Source organism: Nomascus leucogenys, chromosome 19 (genome assembly GCF_006542625.1).
Source record: "Nomascus leucogenys isolate Asia chromosome 19, Asia_NLE_v1, whole genome shotgun sequence".
NCBI classification, from domain to species: Eukaryota; Metazoa; Chordata; class Mammalia; order Primates; family Hylobatidae; genus Nomascus; species Nomascus leucogenys.
Window position 1 is genome coordinate 47,817,699 of NC_044399.1, and position 26,767 is coordinate 47,844,465.

The 26,767-nt window shown below is 38.2% G+C and overlaps 2 protein-coding genes across 15 annotated transcripts in view; one reads left to right on the forward strand and one right to left on the reverse strand.

Annotated features, from left to right (window-relative positions):
• The window catches only part of SOS1 (SOS Ras/Rac guanine nucleotide exchange factor 1), a 140,888-nt gene extending 130,125 nt beyond the window's left edge, over positions 1-10,763 (forward strand). The window contains exons 21-23 of one of the 2 annotated variants that reach the window (XM_003262763.4): positions 2,702-2,746; positions 4,737-4,855; positions 6,004-10,763. In XM_003262763.4, coding sequence (XP_003262811.1) covers positions 2,702-2,746; positions 4,737-4,855; positions 6,004-6,492 — 653 coding nt within the window. In that variant the 3' untranslated portion in view covers positions 6,493-10,763. The remainder of the gene's footprint in view (positions 1-2,701; positions 2,747-4,736; positions 4,856-6,003) is intronic. The other variant, XM_012501558.2, reaches the window with a different exon arrangement.
• ARHGEF33 (Rho guanine nucleotide exchange factor 33) overlaps positions 1-26,767 on the reverse strand; it is a 108,298-nt gene that overhangs the window by 6,164 nt on the left and 75,367 nt on the right. For 3 of the 13 annotated variants that reach the window (XM_003262762.4, XM_030800531.1, XM_030800530.1), the window contains 2 exons: positions 26,158-26,297; positions 16,905-18,622 (listed from right to left, as the gene is read on the reverse strand). In XM_003262762.4, the coding sequence (XP_003262810.2) occupies positions 18,493-18,622; positions 26,158-26,297 (270 nt within the window). In that variant the 3' untranslated portion in view covers positions 16,905-18,492. The other 10 variants (XM_030800539.1, XM_030800536.1, XM_030800542.1 and 7 more) reach the window with 9 other exon arrangements.

The following is a 26,767-nucleotide window of genomic DNA, read 5'->3' on the forward strand; positions in this document are numbered from 1 at the left end:
TTTTCAAAAGGCAGAGTTTGACTAGAATTTTTTTTTATCAGTTATGCTACTATTCTTTTTTTACTCTTATGGTTTTTTCCCAAAATAATCTACTTTTAAACCTATAATTAATTCTTTCAGCCAGTATCTGCTACATATCTTATTCCTTGCTAAACACTTACACATCTTCATTGGGAAAGCTTACAGTCTTACCGAGAGATTAAAAATAATCATAGTGCAAAAAGATTCACAGTTAAATGCTAAAAAAAGTGATAAAGACATAAATACTGGAGAGGCTTATAGAAAGATGACCTCAGAATGGGCAAGAGTGGTCATGGAAAGCGTTGTGGTAAAGACAGAGCAGAGAAGTGGCCACATACTTAGTGCTGCCACATATACATTCAAAGCCCTATTCCACACCTTGCCTTGGCCAGGTCCACCTTTGGGGTGATGACGACAGTTGCTGAGAAAAGAGAAAAGACCACTGGCTCACTACTTGTTTCTGCTGCTATAATACAGAGGAGAAAATGATGAAATGCTCTTTTTACCTTCCTGTTTGAAGATTGCCTGGTCATAAAAGGGAGTCAGAGGTCTGACTTCTCTATTTCCATCCCTTAGGGGACTGTTTAACAACAAAAAGAATGTATTACAAGTATGTCAAGCTGATATGCAAGGCTTTTCCTCCTGGAAGACTGGTATAGGTGATGAGTTTCTAATCCCAAATATATTTGCATTTACCAGGCTTTTGTGAGTTTAAGAAGTTATCTATCATATCTTTTTTTTTTTTTCTATAGGAAAATGCTTGTTTCTATCAAGAATGACTCCTTTATAAACTGGGGAGTATCTTTAAGAGTGGTTTCAACCCTGACTGTATAGTATAATCTGTTGAGGAGCTTAAAAAAAATATGTAGGCCCAGCCCACACTAGACTGGCATTGGTACCTGGTATCAGTATTTTTTAAAAACTTCCCATAGGATTCTAATGTACAGCCAAGATTGAGGACCATTTGTCTGTCATCTGGGATTATGCTTAATAAATTAATACTGTTTTTTAAATTAATTAGATTTCACTCCTAAGTCATTATCAGTAAATTTGCTCAGTATCTAACTGACAAGAATTTCTAGCATATATTTCTTGATTAGTGCATGTAAAATTCTAAATGAATTTTTATAGTATTTTCCAGGCAATAAGACAACTAGTGCCCCAAATTTACCAAATGCATGAGTCTAAGCCTGTGCTATATATAAATATACCCAAAGCCAAGTTTACATCTGTGTACACAAGTGTGCATGCATATGTATAATTAAAGACTACAGTTTTAACAGTCACGAGCTTGTGTTTTGATTTTACCCCTATTCCTGTATTGTATTAAGTGTACTATCATGTTCTTGAGGCATATCTCCAGGAGATACATTTATTTCTTTTCCAAGATAAGTGGGACATATATAAGTAGGTAAACGCTAGAGCTAGATACTCCTTTAATCTCTATTATGTCAGATCTCTGTCTCCCTTTTACAACCAGGCAATCTTCAATTATCGGTGGCTAATAGGGAAGAAAATCATTGGCAGAGCAACAGCTTCATGTAATTTCAGAGTATAAAAATGAATTTTAATCTTCTGAAAGGTAATATTAGAATTAGCTGGATTGCTACACTTAGGAATCATAGGTTCCAAATATCAGTACATACGGAAATTAGATAATGGGACAGATTATTTGAAATTAGGGCTGCCTAGAAAATAAGACTACTCTATATAAACAAGTTAACAGAAGTCATGCCAGCTAAATCTGGAATGTGAGATTATCCTCCTTCTGACCAAATATGCTAATATTCCAAATTATGTGAGGGATTGCCTATTGTGCAAAAAAAAAAAAATCTGAATTTTAAAAAAATCAGCACAGTCTAGTATTATTTTAGTCTCTTGGATGTTATAATGTTATCTGTTTCATGTGTTGTTAATGTAAGACAGTGTAACCTAGGCAACTATATTGATTTAGAATCAGTACAGATCACCTAGCCTTTTGTCTCAATTTTCCTACTTTAATGCTCTTGGGGCTTTTGCTTTTGATTTTCAATTTTTTTCTTAAAATAATTAATATTGTTGAAATTAGACTTTCTAAATTTAAATTTATCAGAATTTCCTATGTAAAATGAGTCTAGGCACCAAATGTTTAATGACTTTAAAAAAAATTATGAGTATAAAAGGAAAAACCCTATATCAATTTCAAGCTTGTTTTATATCCAAAGTGCTAGTTATTTTGTGATGAGAATATATACCCCAAGAACATTTTTGAAAGACATATAATGAGTAACTTTTTTATTTTTCAACTTATATAAAATAAATTTATTACTTGTTTCACAAGTTTGAGTTTTCAAAATAATCTTTACTAAATGGCATATTTATATACGTCCAGCTGAACTTTTTGCTTGAATTGGGTTTCTACATTTTAAAAAGTCTTTCCGTAATAATAGGATTTTTTTATGAATGTTTTTCATTTAATAATTATGAAATCAAGTAAAGCTAAAAGGAATCTTAAATTCCCAATATGATATCAGTTTTTTCTTCTCAAAAGTAAGTAGTAATGAGGTTTTACTATAAACTGTTACAGCATTCTTTAAAACTACAATGACAATAACATTTTCATCATAATACAAATTTTTGCAGATGAGTTGAATATATCAATGAAAGAAAAAAATCTACTTTTTCTTGTTTCCTTTCACAGGCAATGATACCGTCTTTATCCAAGTTACACTGCCCCATGGCCCAAGTTAGTATATTTGGTTTAAGACTCATAATTCTTGCTTTGGCTTTAAAAATCAAACCAAGTGTAACCTTTCCTGCTAAAACTCGTCTTGGGTCTGGCAGCATTGGTACCTTGCTTGCAACATCCTAGAAGTGAGGCCTTCACTTGTGCTATCTTTTGATCATAAGTGATTTGCTTAAATTTATATATTTTTCATGCTTTTTATAAAATCTTGTTTCTCTCTTAAAAGAACATATTAAATAAGTGGCTTCCACATTTAACCATTTCTTTTTTCCAACTATAGAGTTCTAAATATATTTTAATGCTCAACTTTGAAAAAAAAGGCAAGAGCATGCATGCGCATATGGGAATGCTGGCAGCTACATGCAGTTTCTAAATCACAAAATATACTTAGCCTGATGGCAGGATAGATTATAGACAACTGCTTTTGACTTTAGAAGAACTTTCTTATAATTGTAATTATTCAAAGTATAGCCTAAATACTGATAAACAAAATAAAGTTCCATTTTAATTTTAAGGTAAAATAACAATTCACTAAATTCCATTATTTTAATTATTTAAGCTAATATTTTTTTGCTATCCTTTCATACAATTTCAAAATATGTACAATGGAAAATACTAGTTACAAGCTGAATTAACTGTATATTCTTAAGAAAAAAGGTAGGTGATCAAAATGTTGATCATTTGAATAACATCAGTACACAAAGTACTCTTTTTAAGTTCTATATTTTACAACATATGACAAAATAAAAAGCTTAATGCTTAAAGGGAAAAAATACTACCAAGTATAATTTTGAATGGTGGTTTATTTAAGTATTTTTTTCACATCTTTTTTTATAGTGGGTATAAACAACTAACCTAAGTGTTGTTTTCCAAAGTGTAATTATTTATATGCCTACCTTATGTTCTTGTTACCATAAATGTCTGTAAGAGAGGTTCCAATTAGTAGCTTTACTTACCTTTTTTGTGCCAGTTCACCAACTTATTCTTAAATCAGATTCACTAGATTTTAGTGTAATTTCTGTTTTCATGGTCAGGGCTGCCTCCGTTGTCTTGAATAGTGCCATCACCGTTAAAATTTTTGGATTTAGAGTATAATGAGCCTCTTTTTGCTTACCAGCAAAGGAGAGCCTATAACTAAACAAAATGAGGAGAGGCCCCTCACCTAGAAACTATGATTCTTTCCCTTGCATCCTTTGAGAGAAATGCTAGGGAGAGACATTGGAGAGAGTGGTTAAGAGCACAAACTCTATTCCCAGGGACTATCCAGTAAGGTGGGGAAGTTCTATAAATTCTAATAAAGTCAAAGAAAAAAATGAACCCATTATAGAATCTAAAAATTACCATTCCACAAATTTTCAGTAGCTCACTGTCTCCCAGACATCTGAGAATCAGACTCAATTAAAAATTTCAATAATAGGCCGGGCACGGTGGCTCACGCCTGTAATCCCAGCACTTTGGGAGGCCGAGGCAGGTGGATCACGAGGTCAGGAGATCGAGACCATCCTGGCTAACATGGTGAAACCCCGTCTCTACTAAAAATACAAAAAATTAGCCGGGCGTGGTAGCGGGCGCCTGTAGTCCCAGCTACTTGGGAGGCTGAGGCAGGAGAATGGCGTGAACCCAGGAGGCAGAGCTTGCAGTGAGCTGAGATTACGCCACTGCACTCCAGCCTGGGCGACAGAGCGAGACTCCATTTCAAAAAAAAAAAAAAATTTCAATATTAGAGTAACCATGGGAATGTTATTTTGTTCAGGCAAAATAACAGAATACCTTAGGCAGCTTTTTTCTAAATATTCTGCTAAAAAATGTCTGCATGCTTTTATGGCAGTTTGCTTTAATGAAATACTATTTGGTATTGGTTTATTGAACAGCTTTTGGTATTTCTACACATTACTTTTAATTATAAGCAATTTCCAGCTAAGACTTTTCAAGATAAATAAATGAAATAAAATTCCTGTGGACTTTTTCTTAAAAATTTAACATCCGACAGGATCTGCTTCTGTATCATCTATAAGTTTAACCAAAGGCACTGATGAAGTGCCTGTCCCTCCTCCTGTTCCTCCACGAAGACGACCAGAATCTGCCCCAGCAGAATCTTCACCATCTAAGGTAAAGTAAGAAATCTTGTTATGTAGAAATTGGAATCATTACAGTTACATTATAATAAACGGCTGTCTAGTTTAGTTCTCACTGGGATAAGTTAACATTTCAGAGTATATAGGCTTAATAGTTTAAACAAGGATTATATATAGATTTAGCATGCAGTAATGTTTCTTTCTTCTGAAGGTAGTTTTTTGATATGCATTCAAGACCCTTGTAAACCTAAGGCTATGGTTATTTTCAGAAAAAAAACAAAACAAGTTTTAATCTGTAAAGTAAGAGGAATTTGGTTTCAAGCAGTTCTTTAAAAACATAAAGAGAAAGTCCTGAAGCTTTGTATGAAGGCACATTATAAGTCAAACTGTATTTTGACATATGCTAAAATTTACTTATCTGAGCCCTTAATAGTAAATGTGACATACTTTTAAATGGAGTTTTCATGAAAATTCTGGGTTTGGAATAGACCCCAAAGGCTCAAAATGGCTATTATTTCTACTTATTTAATTTTTTTTTTTTTTGGCCAGCTGTTAAACTTAATTCATTAGTTCTTAAGCTGTCCAGAGTGCAGAGCACCAGGATAAGTCAAGACAAGACACTCTTTGTAGAACTTCATGAATGTTAACATAGTTAACTTAAAATTATAAAATAGGTACTTTATGCTAAATTAGAAATGATCTTAGATTGAGTGATAAGCTAAGCAAGCAGTAGCAAACAAAATTTTGAGGAAAAAATTTTAAGTAAAAACTATGGCAAACTTTTTTTTTCTATGAATTGGCAGAACCTCCCATTTAAAACATATGCCAGCCTTGGCAACAGAGCAAGACCTTGACTCTACAAAAAATGAAAGAAATTAGCCAGGCATGGTGGTCCTTGCTGCTTGGGATGCTGAGGTCGGGGGATCACTTGAGCCCAGGAAGTTGAGGCTACAGTGAGCCATGACTGCACCACTGCACTCCAGTCTGGGCAATAGAACAAAGCCTTGTCTCAAAAAAAAAAAAATTTTTTTTTTAATTAAAAAGAAAATATATGGCAAAACTCCCTGTTCCACACTTAGCATCCTGCCAATAGCATGTTTGAAAACCCCAACTTAATTCTTATGGTCATGATACTTCATAAATTTATTAATAAATGTGTATTTTATTCTTTTCATTTGTTAGATTATGTCTAAGCATTTGGACAGCCCCCCAGCCATTCCTCCTAGGCAACCCACATCAAAAGCCTATTCACCACGATATTCAATATCAGACCGGACCTCTATCTCAGACCCTCCTGAAAGCCCTCCCTTATTACCACCACGAGAACCTGTGAGGACACCTGATGTTTTCTCAAGCTCACCACTACATCTCCAACCTCCCCCTTTGGGTAAAAAAAGTGATCATGGCAATGCCTTCTTCCCAAACAGCCCTTCCCCCTTTACACCACCTCCTCAAACACCTTCTCCTCACGGCACAAGAAGGCATCTGCCATCACCACCATTGACACAAGAAGTGGACCTTCATTCCATTGCTGGGCCGCCTGTTCCTCCACGACAAAGCACTTCTCAACATATCCCTAAACTCCCTCCAAAAACTTACAAAAGGGAGCACACACACCCATCCATGCACAGAGATGGACCACCACTGTTGGAGAATGCCCATTCTTCCTGAGTTCCTCTGTACTGGGATGTATATTTTCCTAGCCCCAAATCCATTGCTGGCAATGGATGCACTGAATGTGCCAGCACTGAGGAGTTAAAATGAGAACTCCAAACACTAACGACTCTTCTTCAAGATGCAGTATAAGACAATGAATTTTAACCTAGATGTAATTATAAAATGGAAATGGTATTCCAGTTTAGAATATGGAAAGACTGACCTAGAGGAATTGGACAACTGATTGCACCTGAAAATCATAAGGGACTTTTTCTGGCCAATAGGCAGGAGTCCTCTTTTTGTGAAGTGATCTTTTGTGAAGTGATCATTAAAGGGATGGAAAACACAGTCTAGTGTCCAGCAGGCCCACATGATGACAGTTTTTGTAATTCAAATTATGCACTTTTAAAAAAAAAAAAAAACTTAAACAGGGATCTTAATATCTTCCTTTGTTTTCCTTTGCTTTTACTCTTCTACTTTAGAATATTTTCTTAAAAATCACTCAAAGGACTGTGAGGAAAGGCTGTGGTACCTGACCTTGTTGAAATCAAGGCCCGGCACTGTACTACAGTCCTGTTTACAGATTATTACGGTGAACTGAATGGGTACCGAGGCTTCACCAAAGAGGTACTTTTTTGTTGTTGTTGTTGTTTTAGGATAATTATACCAATTTTAAGAGCATTCCCCCCACCTGTCCCCACACACCCAAACAAAATGTGGTGGTGTTGCCTTCAAAAAAAAAGAAGTTTTGTGTCATTAACATGACAGAAGAACTTTTAAAAAAAAAATAACTGTCAAGTATTCTATTTGCATTTAGGAGACTGTTAATCTATGCTAGATTGTCATTTTCCCTCCTTCTCCCACAAAAGTTTACTGGTAGTCCATGTCATGGCTCATAGCTATCCCTCTAACCATACCATGGAAATGCAGGCACCCAATGTGAAAAGGAGCACTTGCTGGGCATCACTGACACTGCTCATGTTTTACTCATAGTTGAGTAATCAGCATATCTAGAATTATCTTGCATTGCCTAAATCATATGTATATAGTGAATGTTATATAATATACCTGGCAGGTCTGTTTTAATTTAATTGAATAAAGATACAAATACTTTGTTTGGCTGGCATATATTAAATTATTATATGAAGAAAATGGTTGATTCTTATTTCTTTTAGTGGAAAAACACACAAAAACACTAAACATAAAAGCACGTTTTGTGGTACACCTTGGTTTCTAGTTCTGGATATATGTATTAATCTTAAAGAATGATCTAAAGTCACAGCTTGGCATATAGGAAGATACTTGGTTAGAATAGGATAGGTATCTTTTAAGCAGAACTTTGTAAGTTTTAAGTTCCTAAGCAATATGTATACAGTTTGTTAAGGTTTATATTGAACATTCTACCTTGCTTGAGGTTTTCTGCTTTATCAAAACTATTGATAATAGAACATCTACCTGCATCATTACTATCATAATATGGATTATTCATAAAGCGTATGTACTGTTCTTCTGAGTCTAACAAATACTGTGACTGAAATGCATGCACCTTGTTGAAGAGAAAACATTTTATTAATCTCCACTATAATGTCTGTGAAATATGCAGTATTCCATCCTTAGAGAGTTATCTGGTTCATCAGCATCTGCATGTATCCTCTGAATAATGAAGCAACATTTCAGCAATTCTGTTAACCATGCCATTAGAGACATTTTTAGAAGTGCTGCAACATGGTGGGAACCTAGTACTTTAATAATTTCCTATGATATTTATTAGAGCATAAAATGTACATCACCATAGTACAGTATGTACTCCTTTAAGACCAGAAGGTATGTTAACTGCACCGTCATTAAGCAGTCTATCCTATTTTCTTATTTGTTAGAATCGAATCCTTTTTGTTCAATATCTGTACCATTCCTATGATGGTAGCCATTTTTCTCTTTATAAAATATTTCCTCTTTGAAAAGCATCCTAAAACATTAATTTCAGATCCTCTCTTGGATGCAAAGTGTCCCTAAGACCATCCATTCAACAGTATTTATGTAAGCCAACTTACTAGTGCCACTACAACTAATCATGATACACAGTCCAGAATCTCCCAGGACTTTTTACTGGGCCAGCCTCATTGTCCCTAGGATTTCTCTTTTTATGTCTCATGGATTACTTCTCTTTAATTGCCCCAGGCCCATTCCAAATGAGAACCTGGTAAAAGTCACATTGGACCCCGTTCAGTATGTCTTCGGCTAATGTGTTAGCCTTCAATAAGGTGATAACGCCTTTTCAACCTATCTAGTCTATAAAGAGGAAAAATTCAAAATCGGAGTTCTAATCTTATTTCTCCCAAAGGGAACTACTCTTCTACCCCATGGTTCTAGGAGACCACTTCACTGTGCAACAGTTTTATATGCATTGTGGATGGAGGATATTTTTATTCTGAACTGTTACATTTGGGTAAAAATATTTTCTGCAGTGGTAACTGATTAGAAAAATTCCAATTGGATGCCCTTAGGTGGAGGTGAGAAAATGGTATCCTTGCCTTCTTCTCAATATTAAACATTAACTAGTTGACAAATTTATCCTTGTAGTAATGAAAATGTATTTAATCAGGGACCAGAAATGGCAGAGGAGATAAATGCATCATTACAAAATTCTGCTTTTGAATCCTGGACATTACAAGGGGGCAAATGCAGCATGACTTTTTGTTAACCACATTCCAAAATGTGGAACATTTCTTTTAGAAATGAAAATATTTCAAGGCTGATGTATTTTAAGACTACACATTATCAGGAAACATACATTGACAGTTTGCTTAATTAAAGGTTGTTGGGCATCAAATTATGTTTAGTAGGTTACGATTCTCTAACAACTCAAGGATGCTTTAATGGATCTGAATTTGACAAAGAGCATGCCACACTAATACTACAGTCAACAACAGCCCAGAGAACAATTACTATGTCAGCTGGAGGCTATATTATGATTCTAAATTCTTAAAGGTTTTTTTTCTCTCCATAAATAAAAAATTACCTTATGTAAACCAAAAATTAGTTGGTATTTATGGTCATGATCTTAATTCTCAAGTTTAGCTTAATCTTGTATTTCATTGTTTGTCTTCTAATATGACAGCTTAAATTCAGATTTTTAAGTGACTCAGCAAAATAGGAGGAGTGTCCCAATTTATTAGTGTTGTACATATTGAGGAAAACCTTTTTGTTCCTTCAGATTTAGAAAGAAACAGTTTAACCATTTATTTCTTGGTATTCTGCTGCTGTGAATAGGTTTACTTATTCTTTTAACACATATTGTGTGACTACACAAGTATAGGTCCTGTTGTATTGCACATTAATCTTTACCAGTAAATAAACATCACAAGGTTAATATTGGTTTGGCTGAAAGAATTATGCAGTAAAGTTATTTATAAGGGAACATGATGACTTTATTCAATATTTTTCTTCTTTGAAACATCTCATTACTAACTTTTAAAATTATTTCATAATCCCTTATACATGAGCCAATGAAATATTTTGAGCTCTACTTAAGCATGAAGTCTATATTATAAATCTAAACAACAAAAGCACTTGTAACTTGTTTAGTAAATTCCATGCCTTATTTTCCATTTTTGACACCGTAAAGTGCATTTTCTGTCAACTGTGAGCAAATTTTCCTTTTGCCTTTAATGAAAATAGTGCATTAAGTAGCCAATTGCTGCAGAATTATAAAGCAAATTAGCTAACGGTGGGTCACATTGGACTACCACTCAAACAAGATGCATAACAGATGGAAGGTACATGTGGTGTGGCTTAGGGAGAGCACACCTGTGCCAGATGCATGCCACTTTCAGTAGCTGCCAAATGTGCCTTTAATTAAGAACATCTCTAATTAATTTTTTTCTTCAGATCAAGTCAGCATTTGGGGGTGGGATTTGGGCAGGGAACTTTGGGGTGCAAATATCTGGTGAAACCACCAGAGAATTTGTTTGTCAAAGTGACATGTATAATTTTAGTTGAGACGTGTTTGTGTATATATGTGTATTTGCCTTTGTTTAGTGGCACGGTTATTTGCTAAAATAATTGTCAAAAAATTGCTCTGTCGGTCTTACTTTGATGTAAGAACAAAGTGTGGTCTATACATCTAATATGGCCTTTGTACCTAACCATGTTCATAGGTAATCTTTGTACTCTGTGTGCAGCAGTATTTGGTTTGCATTTAAAGTGAAAATAACGGCTGTTATTTTTCTGGCATTACTAAGATAAACCGAAAAATAATAAAGAAAAATGCCTTACATAGCCCACAAGTGTATTATTTTTGCATGTATTTATTTTAGAGGGCAGTATTTTTGAAATCATTAGTGATTCTCATTTAGCTCATATATGCCATATAGAAATATTTTGCATTTTTATTGTGGTCTTTCTTTGGAGGCACTTTTTTCCTGTATCAAGTTATAAAAGGGTAAAAGAAGTTCCATATTTCCCTCTGTGTCAAATCTGCTGATTGTAGTGAGTGGGAGGCCTTTGGGATGAAAATTAGTAATTTAAAGTGACCTTGGGTGTCACCTGGATGAAGTTTCAGAGTGCTAAGGCATTTGTATTCCATAAAAGAAGTTTTGAGATATCACGTTCCCTGACAGGCAGCTTTTGCTGAGATCTGCTGGAGTGAGGTAGCCTGACCTTTAGCAATTCTTTCTAGGCTTGGCATGAAAATACCAGTTTAGGGTTGTAACTAAAGAATGATGCAAATGTACTGTCATTCAGTGTGAACTATAGGATGTAAAAATTGATGAATCCTTAGAGAGCCAATCCCCTGATTTAAAAATTAAGGTAGATGAGGCCTGGAGAAGTGAGATGACTTAGCCAATATCATGTGGCAGTCCAAGCATGAATTATCGAGTATATTCTAGGTAATAAATTTAATAGCTATAGGAAAATAATGTTTTTATTAAACTTGATTCTGAATTTTCTCTTGCAATGTCACTTCTTGTGAGCTTTAACTCAGTGATTTACTTTTTAACTTATTTTAATCCTCAGGTCATTGCAGATCAGTCTGTTTGGTACAGTACATAGTTAAGCCTGCCTTTTTGCTGATAGGTGCACATGGTGTCCAGAGGGAAGGATGGCTTCAATATAGAGTACAATTCCAAAAAAGCAGTTTATGGCCATTCTAACATTTTAGGACTCTTGATTCTTACTGGAGGCAAGAAAAACTATAGCCCACTTAAAAGCTAATTTCTCTACCTCAGTAACTCATCAAGAAAAGGAAGAATCAATGTGATAGAAACAAGCAGGTGCTTTGGAATTATGTCTGTGTTCACCTTCTGGTTTCACTACTTATGACATGAGTGACTTTGCAGAAGTTATTTAATCTGTTTCTCATCAATACAAGGAGGTTAACAGATCTACTGTTTGAGCCTATTATGAGGTTTAAAGGTAATATGTGTAAAGCACATGCCTTTGACAGAGTAGGTGCTTAGTAAATGCTAACTAAAGTTATGAGGGATGCATTGTCAAAGTTTACTGGCTTTTAGGTATCTTTTAAGAGGTTGGTTGCTTATCCTGAAGCCCTCATAATTTGATTCTTTATGACTTCCTTTGCTGTTTATCATCACTTAAATTAGTTCTGAGTGACCTTAGGTTATAAGCATTTGATAAGGGCCCATCTGACTATTCAGCATTCAACAAATATTTATTCTTCAGGTACAATTCTGATATTAGGAATATGGCAATAAACAAAACTGGCAAAAGTACATGTCATCATGAGGTTTATAATCTAGTGAGGAGATGCAGACAATAAAAAGTAGTAAGCATAATAAATATATTATACCTTCGAATGTTTTCACTTATGAACAAAAATGGATATGGTGACTGGGAATGTGGAGTCCAGGGAAGGTGAAATTTAAATGGGATGGTCAGAAGCCTGCCTCATAGAGCTGACATTAATAGACTTGGAAGAGGTGAGGGAACAAGACATGCATATATCTGGGAGAAGACTATGTCAAGTCACAGGAAACAGCCAGTGAAAAGCCCAGAGGCAGGAGCGTACTTGGTACATGTGAGGAAGAGTGACGCTGCTTGTATCTGGAGAAGAATAAATGTGGGCAGAACAGAAGGAGATGCCATCAGAGGTTTGACAGAGCTCACTTAAGGCTTTAAAAGCCCTTGTAATGACTTTTGACTTCTTAGTGGCAGAGTAACCAGTGACAAGATCTGATTTACATTTTAACAGGATCACTCTGGCTGCCCTGTTGAGAATAAAATAGTGGGAATAGGGAGGCTAACCCAATAGAAAATGGCTTGGACCAGGGTGATAGCAGTGGAGGTGCCTTATAAGAAGAGGTCAGGGCCTAGATATATTTTAAAGACAGCCAATATGCTGATAGACTGAATGTGAGGTGTAAGAAAAACAGAATTGTTAAAAATGACTTCAAGGTTTTGGCCAGAGTAACTGGAAGGATAAATTTACCATTAACTGGGGTGGGGAAGATATGGTTGAAGCAGGCTTGGACATACTAAGTTCAATAAATATATTAGACATCTTAAGAGATGTCAGCGAGGCAGTTGAAGATGTTAGTCTGGAGTTTGGGAGAATAGGCTAAAGATAGTGAATTGGGAGTCAGCTTTAAAGCTAGCAGACTGGATAAAATCACAAAGGAACTGAGTATAGACTAGAAAAAGAAGAGCTCTAAGCAAAGGAGAGCCCTGGGGCATTCTAATGTTAAAAGAGAGGGGACAAGCCAGGCCTGGTAACATCAGCTACTCTGGAGGCTGTGGCGAAAGGACCACTTGAGCCCAGGAGTTCGAGGTTACAGTGAGCTATGATTGTGCCTGTGAGTAGCCACTGCACTCCAGCCTGGGCAACACAGAGATCCTGTCTCTAAAATTAAAAAATTAAGAAAAAAAGAAAAAAAAAAAAAAAGGTGGGAAGAGATAGGGAATCAGCAAGGACACCAAGAAGAAACTCGCAGTGAAGAAAAACGAAAACCAGGAGTATGTTGTGTCTTTGAGGCCTAGTTAATATAGAAGGACGTGATCAGCCTGTCAAATGCTGCTTGATAGAGTAAGATGACTGAGAAGGAACCATTTGTTTGACAATGTGGAAGTCATTGGTGATGTTGACACAAGCAGTTCAGGGTAGTGGTGTGGGCAAAAGCCTGGGCCCTAGTTTGATAAAGAATGGCAAGAGAGGAACTGGAGCAGTGTCCTCTTTGAAGTTTTATGAAAGGGAAGCAGAAAACTGGGGCATGGCTAGAACCGTCAAGAAAGGATTTCTTTTGCTTTAAAGATGGGAGAAATAAGAGCATATTTGTATGCTGAAGGGTTTGTCCCAGTTGAAAAGAAAAATGTGATAATGAGAAGAGACAGAAGCACAGATGGTATCTACCAACAGTCCTTTACAGTAGATCCTATTAATATCTTCAGATAGATAGGCTTACATACATGAGACGAAACCCAACACATTCAGTTTTCTTGATAAGAATTAAGAGCATTTACAGCTACTATATATCTGAAGGGAATGAGGCAAGAAGGAATAAAAATCTCTATTTTGTAGATAAGGAACAAGTTTAGATGTCTTATTAAAGATTATGTACTAAGCTCTTGGAAAACAACAGATTTTAAAGTTACTTTGGGAAAAAAATTTTTGATTATTTTTAACATCTGCCAATCTCCCACAAAGATATTTTTAGTATTGCCTACATTCATCCCTTTATGTTCTATATTTAAAACTCAGCTGTACTGTTACACATCAATTTCTTTTTTTTTTCCCTTAAAATATGTAGCTCTCCATCAGTTTTCTCAACCTTCTTTTTACCCATATCCCTGTTTGAAAAACTGTACCTCTCCCTTCCTTTCCTCCCAACCCATCCCCACCAGGTGAGACTCACCAGCCCATATACTATAAATATCAGGCTGCTCAGATGCTGAGAATGCTGCTCTCGCACCTGCAAATGAACTTTCAGGATAAGAGAATCCCAACTGTACCAAAAGCATTATTTTTCTAGGCTCAGGCAGAAAGTTATTAATGGTGATGTTTCAAGAAAAAGTTTAATCTGAAAACTAGACCTAATTTTATGATACAACTTAATGCAGAAAAATCTGTCATTTTTCTAAGTGCATGCAATTGGTTATCTGGAATATACAGTCAATTTTACCAATTTATAGAGTAATGATCATGTGCATATGTATATTCTTAAATCAGAATTTTACGTGTGTAATTAGACCAATAAATAGTATGATCTAGTATGTAAGTTTCAGCACTCAGATTCTATTCATAGACTGGATTTTAAAACACAATAAAGAACTGATTTTTGAGATACAGAAAACAAACTGTTCGCTGAAACCCAGTGAGTATTTTTGTATTCGTAATTATCTGTAAAGGTCACAGATAATTATCTGTAAAGGTCACAGATAATTACGAATACAAAAATACTCACTGGGTTTCAACGAACAGTTTGTTTTCTGTATCTCAAAAATCAGTTCTTTATTGTGTTTTAAAATCCAGTCTATGAATAGAATCTGAGTGCTGAAACTTACATACTAGATCATACTATTTATTGGTCTAATAGGTGGTATCTCTAAAATTTCAGTGGGAAAATGACTCGCAGGACTGCATTAAAATGCAGATTCCTTTGGGAAACTACCTGTCAGGTCCTGTGCTGATTACCTAGGTGACAAAATATCTGTAAACCAAACCCCCATGACATACAATTTACCTGTATAACAACCCTGCACATGTACCCCGAACCTAAAAGTTTAAAAATGCAGATTCCAGGACCCCACCTCCAGATATTCTAATACAGTGGGACTGCAATGGTGCCCAGGAATCTGCATTTTCTACAAGTGCCCTCATGGAGGTGATGTATTAGTTAAGACTTAAAGGCAGTGAGGAAATGAGACATGAGGTGCTATAGAAAACACTGCTCAAAGCGTTTCCCTGATGTTCTAGTTTCAGGTCCCAGACTAAACTATTTCTTATGGGATGAAATAGCCCACTGGGGAGAACCCTAGAGTACTGGTCCACAAATCCTTGGTTCTCAAAGGCTCCAATTCTGTAGTCAGAGAAGGAGGGCAGTCCTTGCTTGGGCCTATATATACTGATTTCACAAGGCTGTAGAAAGAGCCTATTGTGACTCCTAGCCTGTGCAAAATATCTACTTCATCTTTTGGTAGAGTGCTTCTTTCTGATTATCAACCCAAATACTTCTCAAAGACATCTGTGGTCTCCTATGTACAGTACACTTCTCCAGAGGGCTGGAGGTCACAGATGTAGTCACTGTCAAGTTCTTTTCCACACTGCTCCATCCGTGCATTATTTAATGTAATGCAACATTACATTAATAGGCCATAATGCAACATTACATTACAGGCCTGGTGGCCCATACCCGCAATCCCAGCCTTTTGGGAGGCTGAGGCAGGAGGATGGCTAGAGCCCAGGAGTTTGAGACCAGCCTGGGCAACACAGTGAGACCTTGTCTCTACAAAATGTTTAAATCAGCCAGGTGTCCTAGCTACTCAGGAGGCTGAGGCAGGAGGACTGCTTGAGGAGTTTGAGGCTGCAGTGAGCTATGAACTTTTTTTAACTGGAGAGAGGTTTTCTAATGCTAGATGCTGTGAAAGTGGCAGTGGTGTAAAAATTATTTTCTGTAGCTCTCTACTTATTAAAGCACCACCATTAATGATGGCATCAGCTACTTATTGAGCACCTACTATGCAGTCTTCTAAAGGTGGAAAGAAATTTAAAAATATATGGCACAGTTCCTGCCCTTGAGGGGACTTGCATTCTTACTGGGAAGATACGACAAACACATAAAGAGATAAACAAGTTACACCACAAGAAGTCACAAAAAGATGAAGGGACTTAAACTGGGTCTTAAGATCGGCAGAGAGGAAGGAACTAGAGCAAGGGCATGAAGCAAGAGTGAGCCTGGGCAAGATGCACGGCTGACTGCGAAACGGCAAAAACCCAGTTTACTTGAGGTAAGTCAGTCCACCTGGGACTCTGAAAAATACGAGATGGTAGCCAGAAAGAAAGAGCCTTACTGGAGAGAGCAAGCCTTGGATGTCACATCAAGAAGTTTGGAATTTCACTGTAGACAAGTAAAAACAGAAGAGTTTCACATAAAGCAATATTTGGGAATACTGTGTTAGAGACATGCAGGATAGATGGGAGCAAAGAGTACTTGTAGACAGTTAGAAACCTCAGGAAAACTCCAGGTATCAAGTGATGGGAACTCACCTGGAGAGTAAGTAAGTAAGTAGCAGCATTAATTATTACTAGTTTCATAAAATACAACTCAATTATTTTGGAGTTACGCTACAGATGTAGCATCAAGATTTTTCAGAGGATGCTACCAAAATAAAATTGGTGAGGTGTGTGATAGTTTTTAAACCTTTCTAGTAACTGATCAATTTTAGTGATAAACAGAAGATGAAAGGGAAAGGAATTTTATTGTGTTAACATTTTATTTAATAGATTGTGACTTCTGTAGTATTTCACTTTCCATGTCCAGTCGATTTGGCATTGTGCTTTCAAGCACTGCCGGCCAGATAATAAGAGAAAAATCTAATTTCAAATGAATTCATTAACTTCTAGGAAATAAAAATCTTGGCTTAAACTTAAATACTGGAAACTCAAAAAACTTGGCGGTGATCCTTTATGTGTTCCAGACAACTACTGTTCAAAACGCGGTAGGTGGGTTCCTAATTTGTCATCAGACAAGGAGAAGAAAACTTGCAACACTTACATGTGAACCTTTGCCTATTTTATCAACAAACGCTTCAATAGAGGAACAGCTTCTGAAGACACCAGTTTGAGTACCAAGATTTTGAATGAACAGAAACCAAATACCCCTAATTTACTATAGGGAACTGCCTGGGAATAAAGACAAATTGTTTGAACCCAATTTTTTTTCTATTATAAATCTGATGTTTGGGGCATATCAAGGATGCTGACCATCTTGGACATATCCATGTGGAAACAGAGCACATTTTATCACCCCAGAGCCAGGCAGGCCTCGTTGCAATTTGATTCCTCTATCTGAGCTGTAAGAGCTTGGTTTCTTTACAAAATAGGAAAACAGTCAAGTACTGCAATCCTGAATTTTCACTTTGACCTGCTGTTTGTAGCAACTGCTGTGTGTGAGCCATTGAAGTTTTGGTGCTATTGCCACTTTCTTTTCAGGCTGCAGAAAGTCTTTTTTAACAAGATGTGGCTAAATCACTGCTTTTTTCCTAGTCCATCTGGTCGTGTGTGTGACACTCAAGATCACTAGTGGATCTTGAATACTGAATACTCAATAAAACAGACTGGACTGTTTCCATCTTCAGCTCAACCCACACAAGGGAAAATGTTTCTTTGCCTTCCTCTCTCCCCAGTTTCCACAGAAATCCTTGTTCCCTTTACTGATTTCCATAACTACAGAACAAGTTTGGAGATCAATGTGTTTTTAAGCTTTGAACCTTCTGAATCATGGTTTAAGCACAAATTCTCCATAACTCAGATTTGCAACATATAAAATACAGTTCTGTTAATTAATCCTTTGCCTTAAGGGATGTTAGATATTGCCTTGGGGTTTTGGAAGACATGAAGCAAGACAGAACTGGCCCCTAACATAGTGTGTATTAGTCTAAGAACACTGGATGAGTTAAGTTAAATGCCTAGGAAGCATAAAATTCACATCCATGTTAAATATGAACATGCTCAATATTATACTCGGGGAATGACTTCAAGTTGGAAGTTTGCATTCTTACAAACGTTTATTTTCCTCCAAATTTATTGTTTTTCTGTAATGATGTGAAAAGTCTTCATTTCCCTTTTCCCCAGTGTTGAGGTTCAAAAAGCCAGATCTTAACCAGAAACTAATCTTCATCTCTTCAATGTCTTGTATGTTGATTTAGTTTCATATGTAAGTATTTATATTAGTTTTCCTCAGGGATTTATACATCGATATATATATATATATATTCCTACACAGATATATACAAGCTTTTTATCCTCATCTTACCACTTGACAATACAACTTTAAATATGTTTTACACAGCTGTTCCTTGGTCAAGGTCATTTGCAAGAGCAAGTCGGTTTCTGAAGAAATCTTGTTTGGTGGGTGAAGGATCCATTGAGGGATTCTCATTAGTTTTTTCCCTGTATTCTGATCCACTGGACCTAAAATCTCAGCACACAGATAAAGTACAGGTTGATTTGGTTTTAATTGTTTTCAAATGTTTTTATCTATCCCAATTGTTTTGCATTTGTAAAACAGTTGCTTCCTAGAACTGGAATACTTTTTACTCCCGTGAATTTCATGACTTAGGACATGTGTATCTAAGATTTGCATTGAACATAAAGAGAATATCTTTCTAATGCTTTATGGGGACAATTGTGGCAACTGTATATGTCAGTGTAAGATATTATGTAATAACATCATAATAGGGGAACAAAAGCTCAGAAAATTCAAGAAATCCTGTTTTTGATTCAATGAAGTAACAACTCCACAAATTACCAAGGACCTTAAATTAAAATGGATGGAAATCATAGTTCTCAACCAAGGTTATCAAGGACCTTCACTGAATTTGGCATTACATTACAAACTCTTGCTTTTGCTTGTTTTCATTTTTAAATGAAAGATTTATTGAAGCCAACCACACATATATGCTACATTTGGTAGAATGCAGAAATTCGTACAGTAATCAGATTGCAGAGATACTATAATCTCAACCACCACAAAAGAGACCAAAGCCAATCAATAGCCAACAACTCAAATCAGTCCGTTTGAGTCCCCAGTCGAGGGTGCATTCTTCCTTTATCTTGGTTAAGCCACTTGGGTAATCCATTCCAGCTCTGCACCTTCTCCAGTTTTCTCATGTCAGAAGTCCCTGGAGGGAGGAGGCTTTCTGGAAATAACCTCTGATAAGCTAGACTGGGGCCCTTTGGCTAGCTTAAACTCTGACCTAGAATGGGTAGAACTAGTCCAGACACTAAGAACCAATATCAAAAAACCTCATGCAGGGTGTATGAAAGTGATGTTAGACATGAAGTTGCTTGTCCAAAGCTTCTATACAACTGACCAAGTTCTCCATATGCTGAGGCTGTCAGGTATGCTTCCACTATCCACCAAAGAAGGATCCAGGGCCTCCGAGTCCTTGCACTATCATTGGTTTGCTACTGTTGAGTCCTCACTCTTGTTATTAAGTTAATCATGACTATCATTTACTGAATTAATGGGCAGAATTCAAACATCTCTTTACATTATTCAAAGAAAGAAGTTGGATCCACAAAGACTAAAAACCGTAATGTCTGGAAACCTGATGACTGACTAGATATTTTCACTTTGCCCCCTGATATTCAATATCACAGATGAAGCCACAACCGCCCACCATGCTTTCTACTTCTGGTTGGTAAGGAACACTTTTCCACTACATCCCAGTGCAGAGAGGAAAAAACTATTCTATCTCTCAGCTCCAGTACATCTGGATACTACTCATCAAGCAAGATATCTGGGTGGGATGAGGTTCTCTTCCTTTTCAGGAACCCCCCTGAGTTCTCCCTTGAAAGAGCCTCCACATGGCCCACCCTAAAACTCCAGGCCTTCTCTCATCTTTCACAGATCCCCCCTACCTCCAGTTCAAATCATCCCTGATAAGTGCAGTTGTGCCCCAAATTTAGGAAGATATATTTTTGACCATCTCATTCTTTCTCTATGTCTTCCATTATTCAGAAGACTAGGAATGCCTATGTTTTAGGGGCAGGAAGTTGGGGGCAGGATTTGAATTGGGCTGCTATTTCTTCTTGTTCCCCCACAGGACAGTTTCTCATCAGAAAGTCATTAGTCAAAACTTGAAATCTTTGCCTCGTATTTCCCCTCTTAGCTACATCTGGTCTATCCAAAACCCAACATGTCACACTTTGATGGTTCCAACATGCAACTGTTTAGTGTTTACCTGAAAATAGGAAAGCTTTGATGTCACCACCAGCCCCAAGGACCACAGAAATCTTCACCAGTTGCGTTCCCATTTCTGAAACAAATGCCAAAATCGCCCTGTCTAGTTTTCAAAGTCCACAAACTCAGCTTAAATTTTTTTAACTGCTCTTCTCGCAAATTGTACCTTCCCTATGTCTCCAATGTCTGAATTTCTCTGCATTTCTTGATATTAATTAAACTAACAGCTAAATTGCTCATTCTTTTCAAAATCCAGCATTCTGCTATAGCCATGACTAAAAGCTCATTTTCATCCTTGTAAAGATCATTTTAACTGACCTCTTTATAACGCTTACATGTATATGGCCACCTGGACTCTTCCAAAGGTGTGGCCGTTAGGCTCTGAAGTAGTGCATACCTAAATGACTAGGAAATAACCTGCAGGATCAAGGAGAAAAGGCGAGCAGATTTGCTTTTATTCCCTTTCTCTATAAAACAGAAATGGCTTTTGAGCTCCTGGAGCCATTGTGGCTGATTGCAGGGCATATCTGAGCAGACATTATAGGGACAGGCAAACACTCGCTGGGGAAGGGTACAATGGCTGCCAGGACATACTGACACATAACCATCCAAGTATTTGATGGAAAGAGGAAAAGACAACAGACCTGTTGCTAACTTTTCCTTTCACTCAAGTGAAAAAGAAAATAGCAAATTCAGTAGGTCATACCAAGTCTAGATTTCCTATAAATAAACCTTTTGTTTGGAGCTGGGGATGGGGGTAGTTGAACCCAGTGCTGCAAAAACCTCTGATTTAAGAAGCCTTGGTTCTCTGATTGGAAAGACTATCCTCCTTGAAAGCTTTAGGAGACATGCATCTGTCTCAAGAAGTAAAGGGGCAAGGAAACACCCATCCTGTCAGCCAGTCAGTCAGCCCTGGTAATCAAAGCAACAGCCGTTTGTGACTCCACCTTTACTTTCACTCAGACAACACTTCAGATTTTAAATACAAAGGACAGCACCAGTATCATGGAGGCAATCTGATTGATGGAGGAGGGACTGATATATGAGAAAGGACAAGAGGACTAAGGGAATCCACTGGCCCTTTACCTGAGGAGAATTCCAAACAGCTGCAAGAGGACTGACAGCAATTAACCAACATGAGTTTGGAGAGCCCAAAGCAAATGAGCATTCATTTAATAAATATTTGTTGAGTGCCTACTATGTGCTATGTACTATACCTTGAATCAATACTTAGGTTATCCTTAAATTGATCTGTAAGCTCCTACTGGGCAGGAACTATTTCTCTTACATCTTTTGTGCTGGACAGAACCTAGTATATTGAAGACACTTAATTGAATGGTTGATTTCAAATGGCTTATTGAGAAACATTTGTAATTAAGGTTAAGTAATCTAAAATGTTTACCCCTTCAACTATCCCCTTTAATGTTAAAGTTATATAGGAAATGAAATGGAAAATGAGAGAGAACCCCAAAGTGGGTAAGAGTGGGAGAGGGACTTGAAATGAGCTTTAAGGAAACAGAATAGGTGAGATAAAGTTATCAATGGATTCTTTAGCAGCCCTGCTTTCTATTACATGGTCTGTTCAACAGCTGAAGCTGGGCATATACAAAAACTGCTGGGAAGACACCAAAAGAAGAGGATTCACTGAGATAAAATGATTACATACAGGGCCCTGTAGAAGTACTCTCTCTGTGTGTGATTAAGAAAATAGACAGTGATGGGATTGATGGAGGGTGATGACGAGAAGGGAGACACTCTGACGCATGTAAGTTTTAAAGTGCTAAAGAGAAAGAGGATAAGCGAGAAAGTAATTAATCATTTGGAAGCCATATTCCTTATCTTCCACTATCCTGAAATTTAAGGATAAAAAGAGAGAGTACCATCTACATTCCCTACTCCTAAGCTATCTCACGTGATCCTCTTCCCCACTGCCACATCTGCCATCAAGAATACGTGTTAACGTAAGTGTTGCAAGATGTATATATTAAGATGAAGTATCATTTGCCTCAGACTTCACAATAATCTAGGTTTAAGTCTTTGACAGCCTCTGTATAGATCCTTCTAGAATGGGACAGTTTGCCTTCCATCCTGCTCAAAGGCAGGGGAATAAGTATCGGTCTAGCTAACATTAGCCTACCACAGTAAGTCTGTTCCCTCTAAGAATCCTCATTTAAAATGTGTAAAATCACTTAACATTTCCAAACTTTAAGATATGTAGCCTTTATTCTGATCAATTATGGATACCTTTCAGGGACATGTGACCTTGTGTCTGCCCAGGACAAATGTGCCTGAGATGGAAACAATCAGAAGGTCATTCTTTTCCCCAAATATTTTGGGCATTTTTCAGGATTTTTTTAATGATGTCAACTTGACTCTCCCTTTTGAATCCTTGTGGGTATGAGCCTTCGGCCCTCCCAGCCTCAGAGGGAAGAGAACCCTTTCTCAGGTTTTCTGTTGCATCTGGCTCCATGCCTAGCTTCATCCCGAAGCAGCATTCTGGGTGTGTGGGGCCACCAGCCAAACAAGCCCCTATGGAAAAAAAGTGTGTCAGTGTAGACAGGAATGAGCCTCCAGAGGGCTGTGGGGGAGGAAGGCAGCAAGCCCCAGACATGACACAAGTGGCTTTGCTGGCACTGGCTCATTTGGACCTGTGAGGCCAGGCTCTGCAATGGTTCCAGTACTCAGGATTGGCCACTTCTTAAAGTCCTAGGGCTTGCTGCCAGCCTGACCTCCTGACATGCAGGAGGAAAATGGGCTGAATGTCTCTTCTGGTTCCTTCCTATACCTGTCCACAGGCCTGACTTCAGAGTGCAAGTTCCTGTGTAATGGCTGGGACTATGTCGCTCATGATTCCTATACAAGTGTCTTGCATAGTGCATGCATATAAGATTGAATGCTTAATTGATGAGAAGAATGGTGTGTTCTCATCTGAGTTAAAAGCCACTGCCCTTCCTATGCTACAATGGGGCCTCCCTGACCTTCCTCTCTACCTTATAATGGAGCAAATCTTCCATGGTTCTCATATGAAAACACTCAGAAAATGCTACTTAAGCTGCCTCTTCAACCCATGCAAAGTCTCCAAAGTGCCCCCTGCAGCACCCTAAGCACCTGATGGTACTGACTGACCTAGGCCAAATCTAAAAAGCCAGGAAAGCCTGCTAGACAGACAGTCTTCTCTGTGGCTCCACCTTTACTTCCACTCAGACAACACTTCGGATTTTAAATACAAAGGACAGCACCAGTATTGGTGGTGGCAACATGATTGATGCAGGAGGGACTGATCTATGAGAAAGGACAAGAGGACTAAGGGAATCCACTGGCTCTTTATCTAAGGAGAATCCCGAACAGCCACAAGAGCACTGACAGCAATTAACCAGCATGAACTTGGAGAGCCCATAGTAAGTCCTCTACATTATACCAAGGTCAGTGGGGAGCTACAGAAAGATAAAACCTGGTCTTCTACATGCTTTAAAATTATAGGTCCCAAGGCTTCATTCATTCTTGTTTCAGGTGATAAAAAGATGTGATTACTCAGATCAAGCTACAACAAAGTCAAACTACAGATAAAGCAAATCTCCACACTAGAAAGGACTCCGGTGATTTCTTAAACAATCTCCCACTTGATGCAGGGACCACTTTCATAGCATCCCTGACCAGAGGCATCCCATGAATCCATTCCTTCATGACGCAGCCAGCTCCAGTTCCATGCAGCTGCATTTTTAGGAAATTCTTCCTCTTAGCCACTGCTCCTAGTTCTGCCCTCTGAATCCAGAGAGGACAAATCCACTCCCTCTGCCTCATGTCACTGGCAAAACATTTTCTTACATCTCTCTGATAAATAGGAATTGGTAAAGGGACCAGTGGTGAATCTATTGCTCATTGTTTTCCAATAGACAGCACCCAGTCATTATAAATGACAGTGGGCAAAAAATGGCTGTTTTGGGAATACCGTGGTTTAAAAAAAAAAAAAAAGATAGGCTCAAACTGTGCCCTTAGGATTTTGCAGTCCTTAGAAGGATTCCGGAGTCTGGCCGGGCGCGGTGGCTCACTCCTGTAATCCCAACACTTTGGGAGGCCGAGGCAGATGGATCACTTGAGGTCAGGAGTTCAAGACCAGCCTGGCCAACATGGTGAAACCCCATCTCTACAAAAAAAAAAAAAAAAAAAAAATAGCCGGGGCGTGGTGGCGGGCACCTGTAATCCCAGCTACTCAGGAAGCAGGGGCAGGAGAATAGCCTGAACCCGGGAGGCAGAGGCTGCAGTGAACCGAGATTGCGCCATTGCACTCCAGCCTGGGCAGCAGAGCCAGACTCTGTCTCAAGAAAGATTCAGGAGTCTAAATCAGGGTGGGCTGGAGAGGTGTCTGTTTCCAGGTTCTCCCACCCCTGTCAACTTGACAGATGTTGGCGCTGGGTCAAGAAAGATCTAAGTCTATATGATCCTAGAAAGAGGAATACAATTCTCAACTCTTCAAACCCTGAGTAAGGTGGGTTGAGGATCCAGCAAAGCAGCATGCAAGCATGCACTGGGTTCCTTAGCAAAACTGAGAGAGAATGCAGGGCTATGGCTAAATGCAGAGCTGTTGCTCTTCCTTCTTCTTCCCCCTTCTCCAGTAACAACAGGCAGAGACCAACAGTCAGAGGCCGGCTAATCTCAGTACCACCCTCCCCACAGGAGGATAATTACAATTAGACAAACCAGCAAAAACAAAGTCTTCACTCCAGGGCTGCCCCCAATTCCTCCATCAGGACCACAATCTAAATCAGCCGGTGACCTCGACCTTCAAGGAAAAGGTGATTTCCCTGTGCTTCCTCACTTATCGGCAACTCTCCAAAGGCAGCAATAATGCCTCTGTTTAACTTTTCCATCTACTAAAATATGAAGACTTGTTATTTAAAACTGACTGCAAGAACATCCTCCACCAAGAGTAACTAAGCAGCAGGGAAAATCTCTCTAAGGGAGAGGGAGGTAGGCTGAGCCGGTGGAGATTGAAACAGCAGTCTCTCAGGCAGGCAGTGGCTGGACTGGCAGATCCCTCTACGGTCAAATGCTAATGCTCACCTCTCTCTTCCTTACATTTTATGCTGGGGTTTGGCCACTGCCTCCCAGACTGTAAGACAGTGCTGACCAAAATGCCTGTGGGTGATGTTTTATACAACAACTTAGAATCTCAGAAGGACCACAGGAGGAAAATGCCTTATTTTTGCCTCCTATGGAATACAGAAACTCCATTAAAGTGATTTCTAACTAGGGCCAAGCCAAATCCACTCATTCAGGGAAAGCACTAATAGAAGTCCCAATAAACCTGAATCAGCACCCAGAATGACAACAGGCCCCCAAATGCAGAAGTGCTGAGATCCCTTAGAAAACTTTCCACAGACGAGGAGATCTGATGGAGCACCCATGACACGCAACCCCAATAGTGGATCCCACTCCTCCCAGTCTAAAGGGGCTTTGATTGTCACCAGCTCATTTCTCAAGGGAACCACCTCTGCCCACTCCTCTGAGGACACATGACTTTAGGAACAAGGAGGGAGGGATAAAAGACAGAAGAGGCAGGGCAGAGAGCTGAGTTTGCTTCTACTCTGGGATATTACAATGAGAAACATCTTCACCCCACCGGAACTGTGGCTACTGGGTGCAGGCACTGTACTTGAAGCAGTTGTGTGAGACCAGGCTACTTGATACTTATTGTTAAAACCTCAAGATTTAGCCCAAAGGGAAATGAGTTACAACGCTGTCTTGTCTAAGGGCTACTCACTTCTTTTTAAAGAGCTTGCGGAAGGAGCTGCGAAAGCCCCCCTTCTGGTCTTGCCTGGGATTTTGATCGCTGAAAGATGTTTGTTCACTTTCTCTTTCTTCTTTGGGACAGAATCTGGTAGTATCTTCTAAATGCATCTCCTGGAAACAAAAAAGAGGGATTTTTTTCTTTACTCCTTTCCAACGTTATTATGGATCCTGACTATGGGACAATTTTGTAGTGTTGTGACTTTCCTCTCCCATGCCAAAAGACTACCAGTGGGCACCCAATCCCAACTAAAGCAAACCTAGGCTAATGAAGAAACCAGTAGGTGAAAAGAGGGTAATTTCCTGCTGAGTGTAGTATTTTCTATGTATCAAGGCAAATAGTCTAGCGTAATATATAACAATAATTAAAGATAAGGAAATAAAGAACATTAGCTAATGTTTAAAAAGTGGACTTTAAAAGAAGACTGCAAGAACGTCCTCCACGAGTGAATAAATTCTTATTTTGACACCAACACTGTCATGCTAGAAAACCAGTAGCAGTCCCCTCTTATCTCCAGGTGTTTCTCTTTCTACAAAATAAGGATGTTCCTTTACTTGTAATGCTAGTTTTAAACTCATGTTCC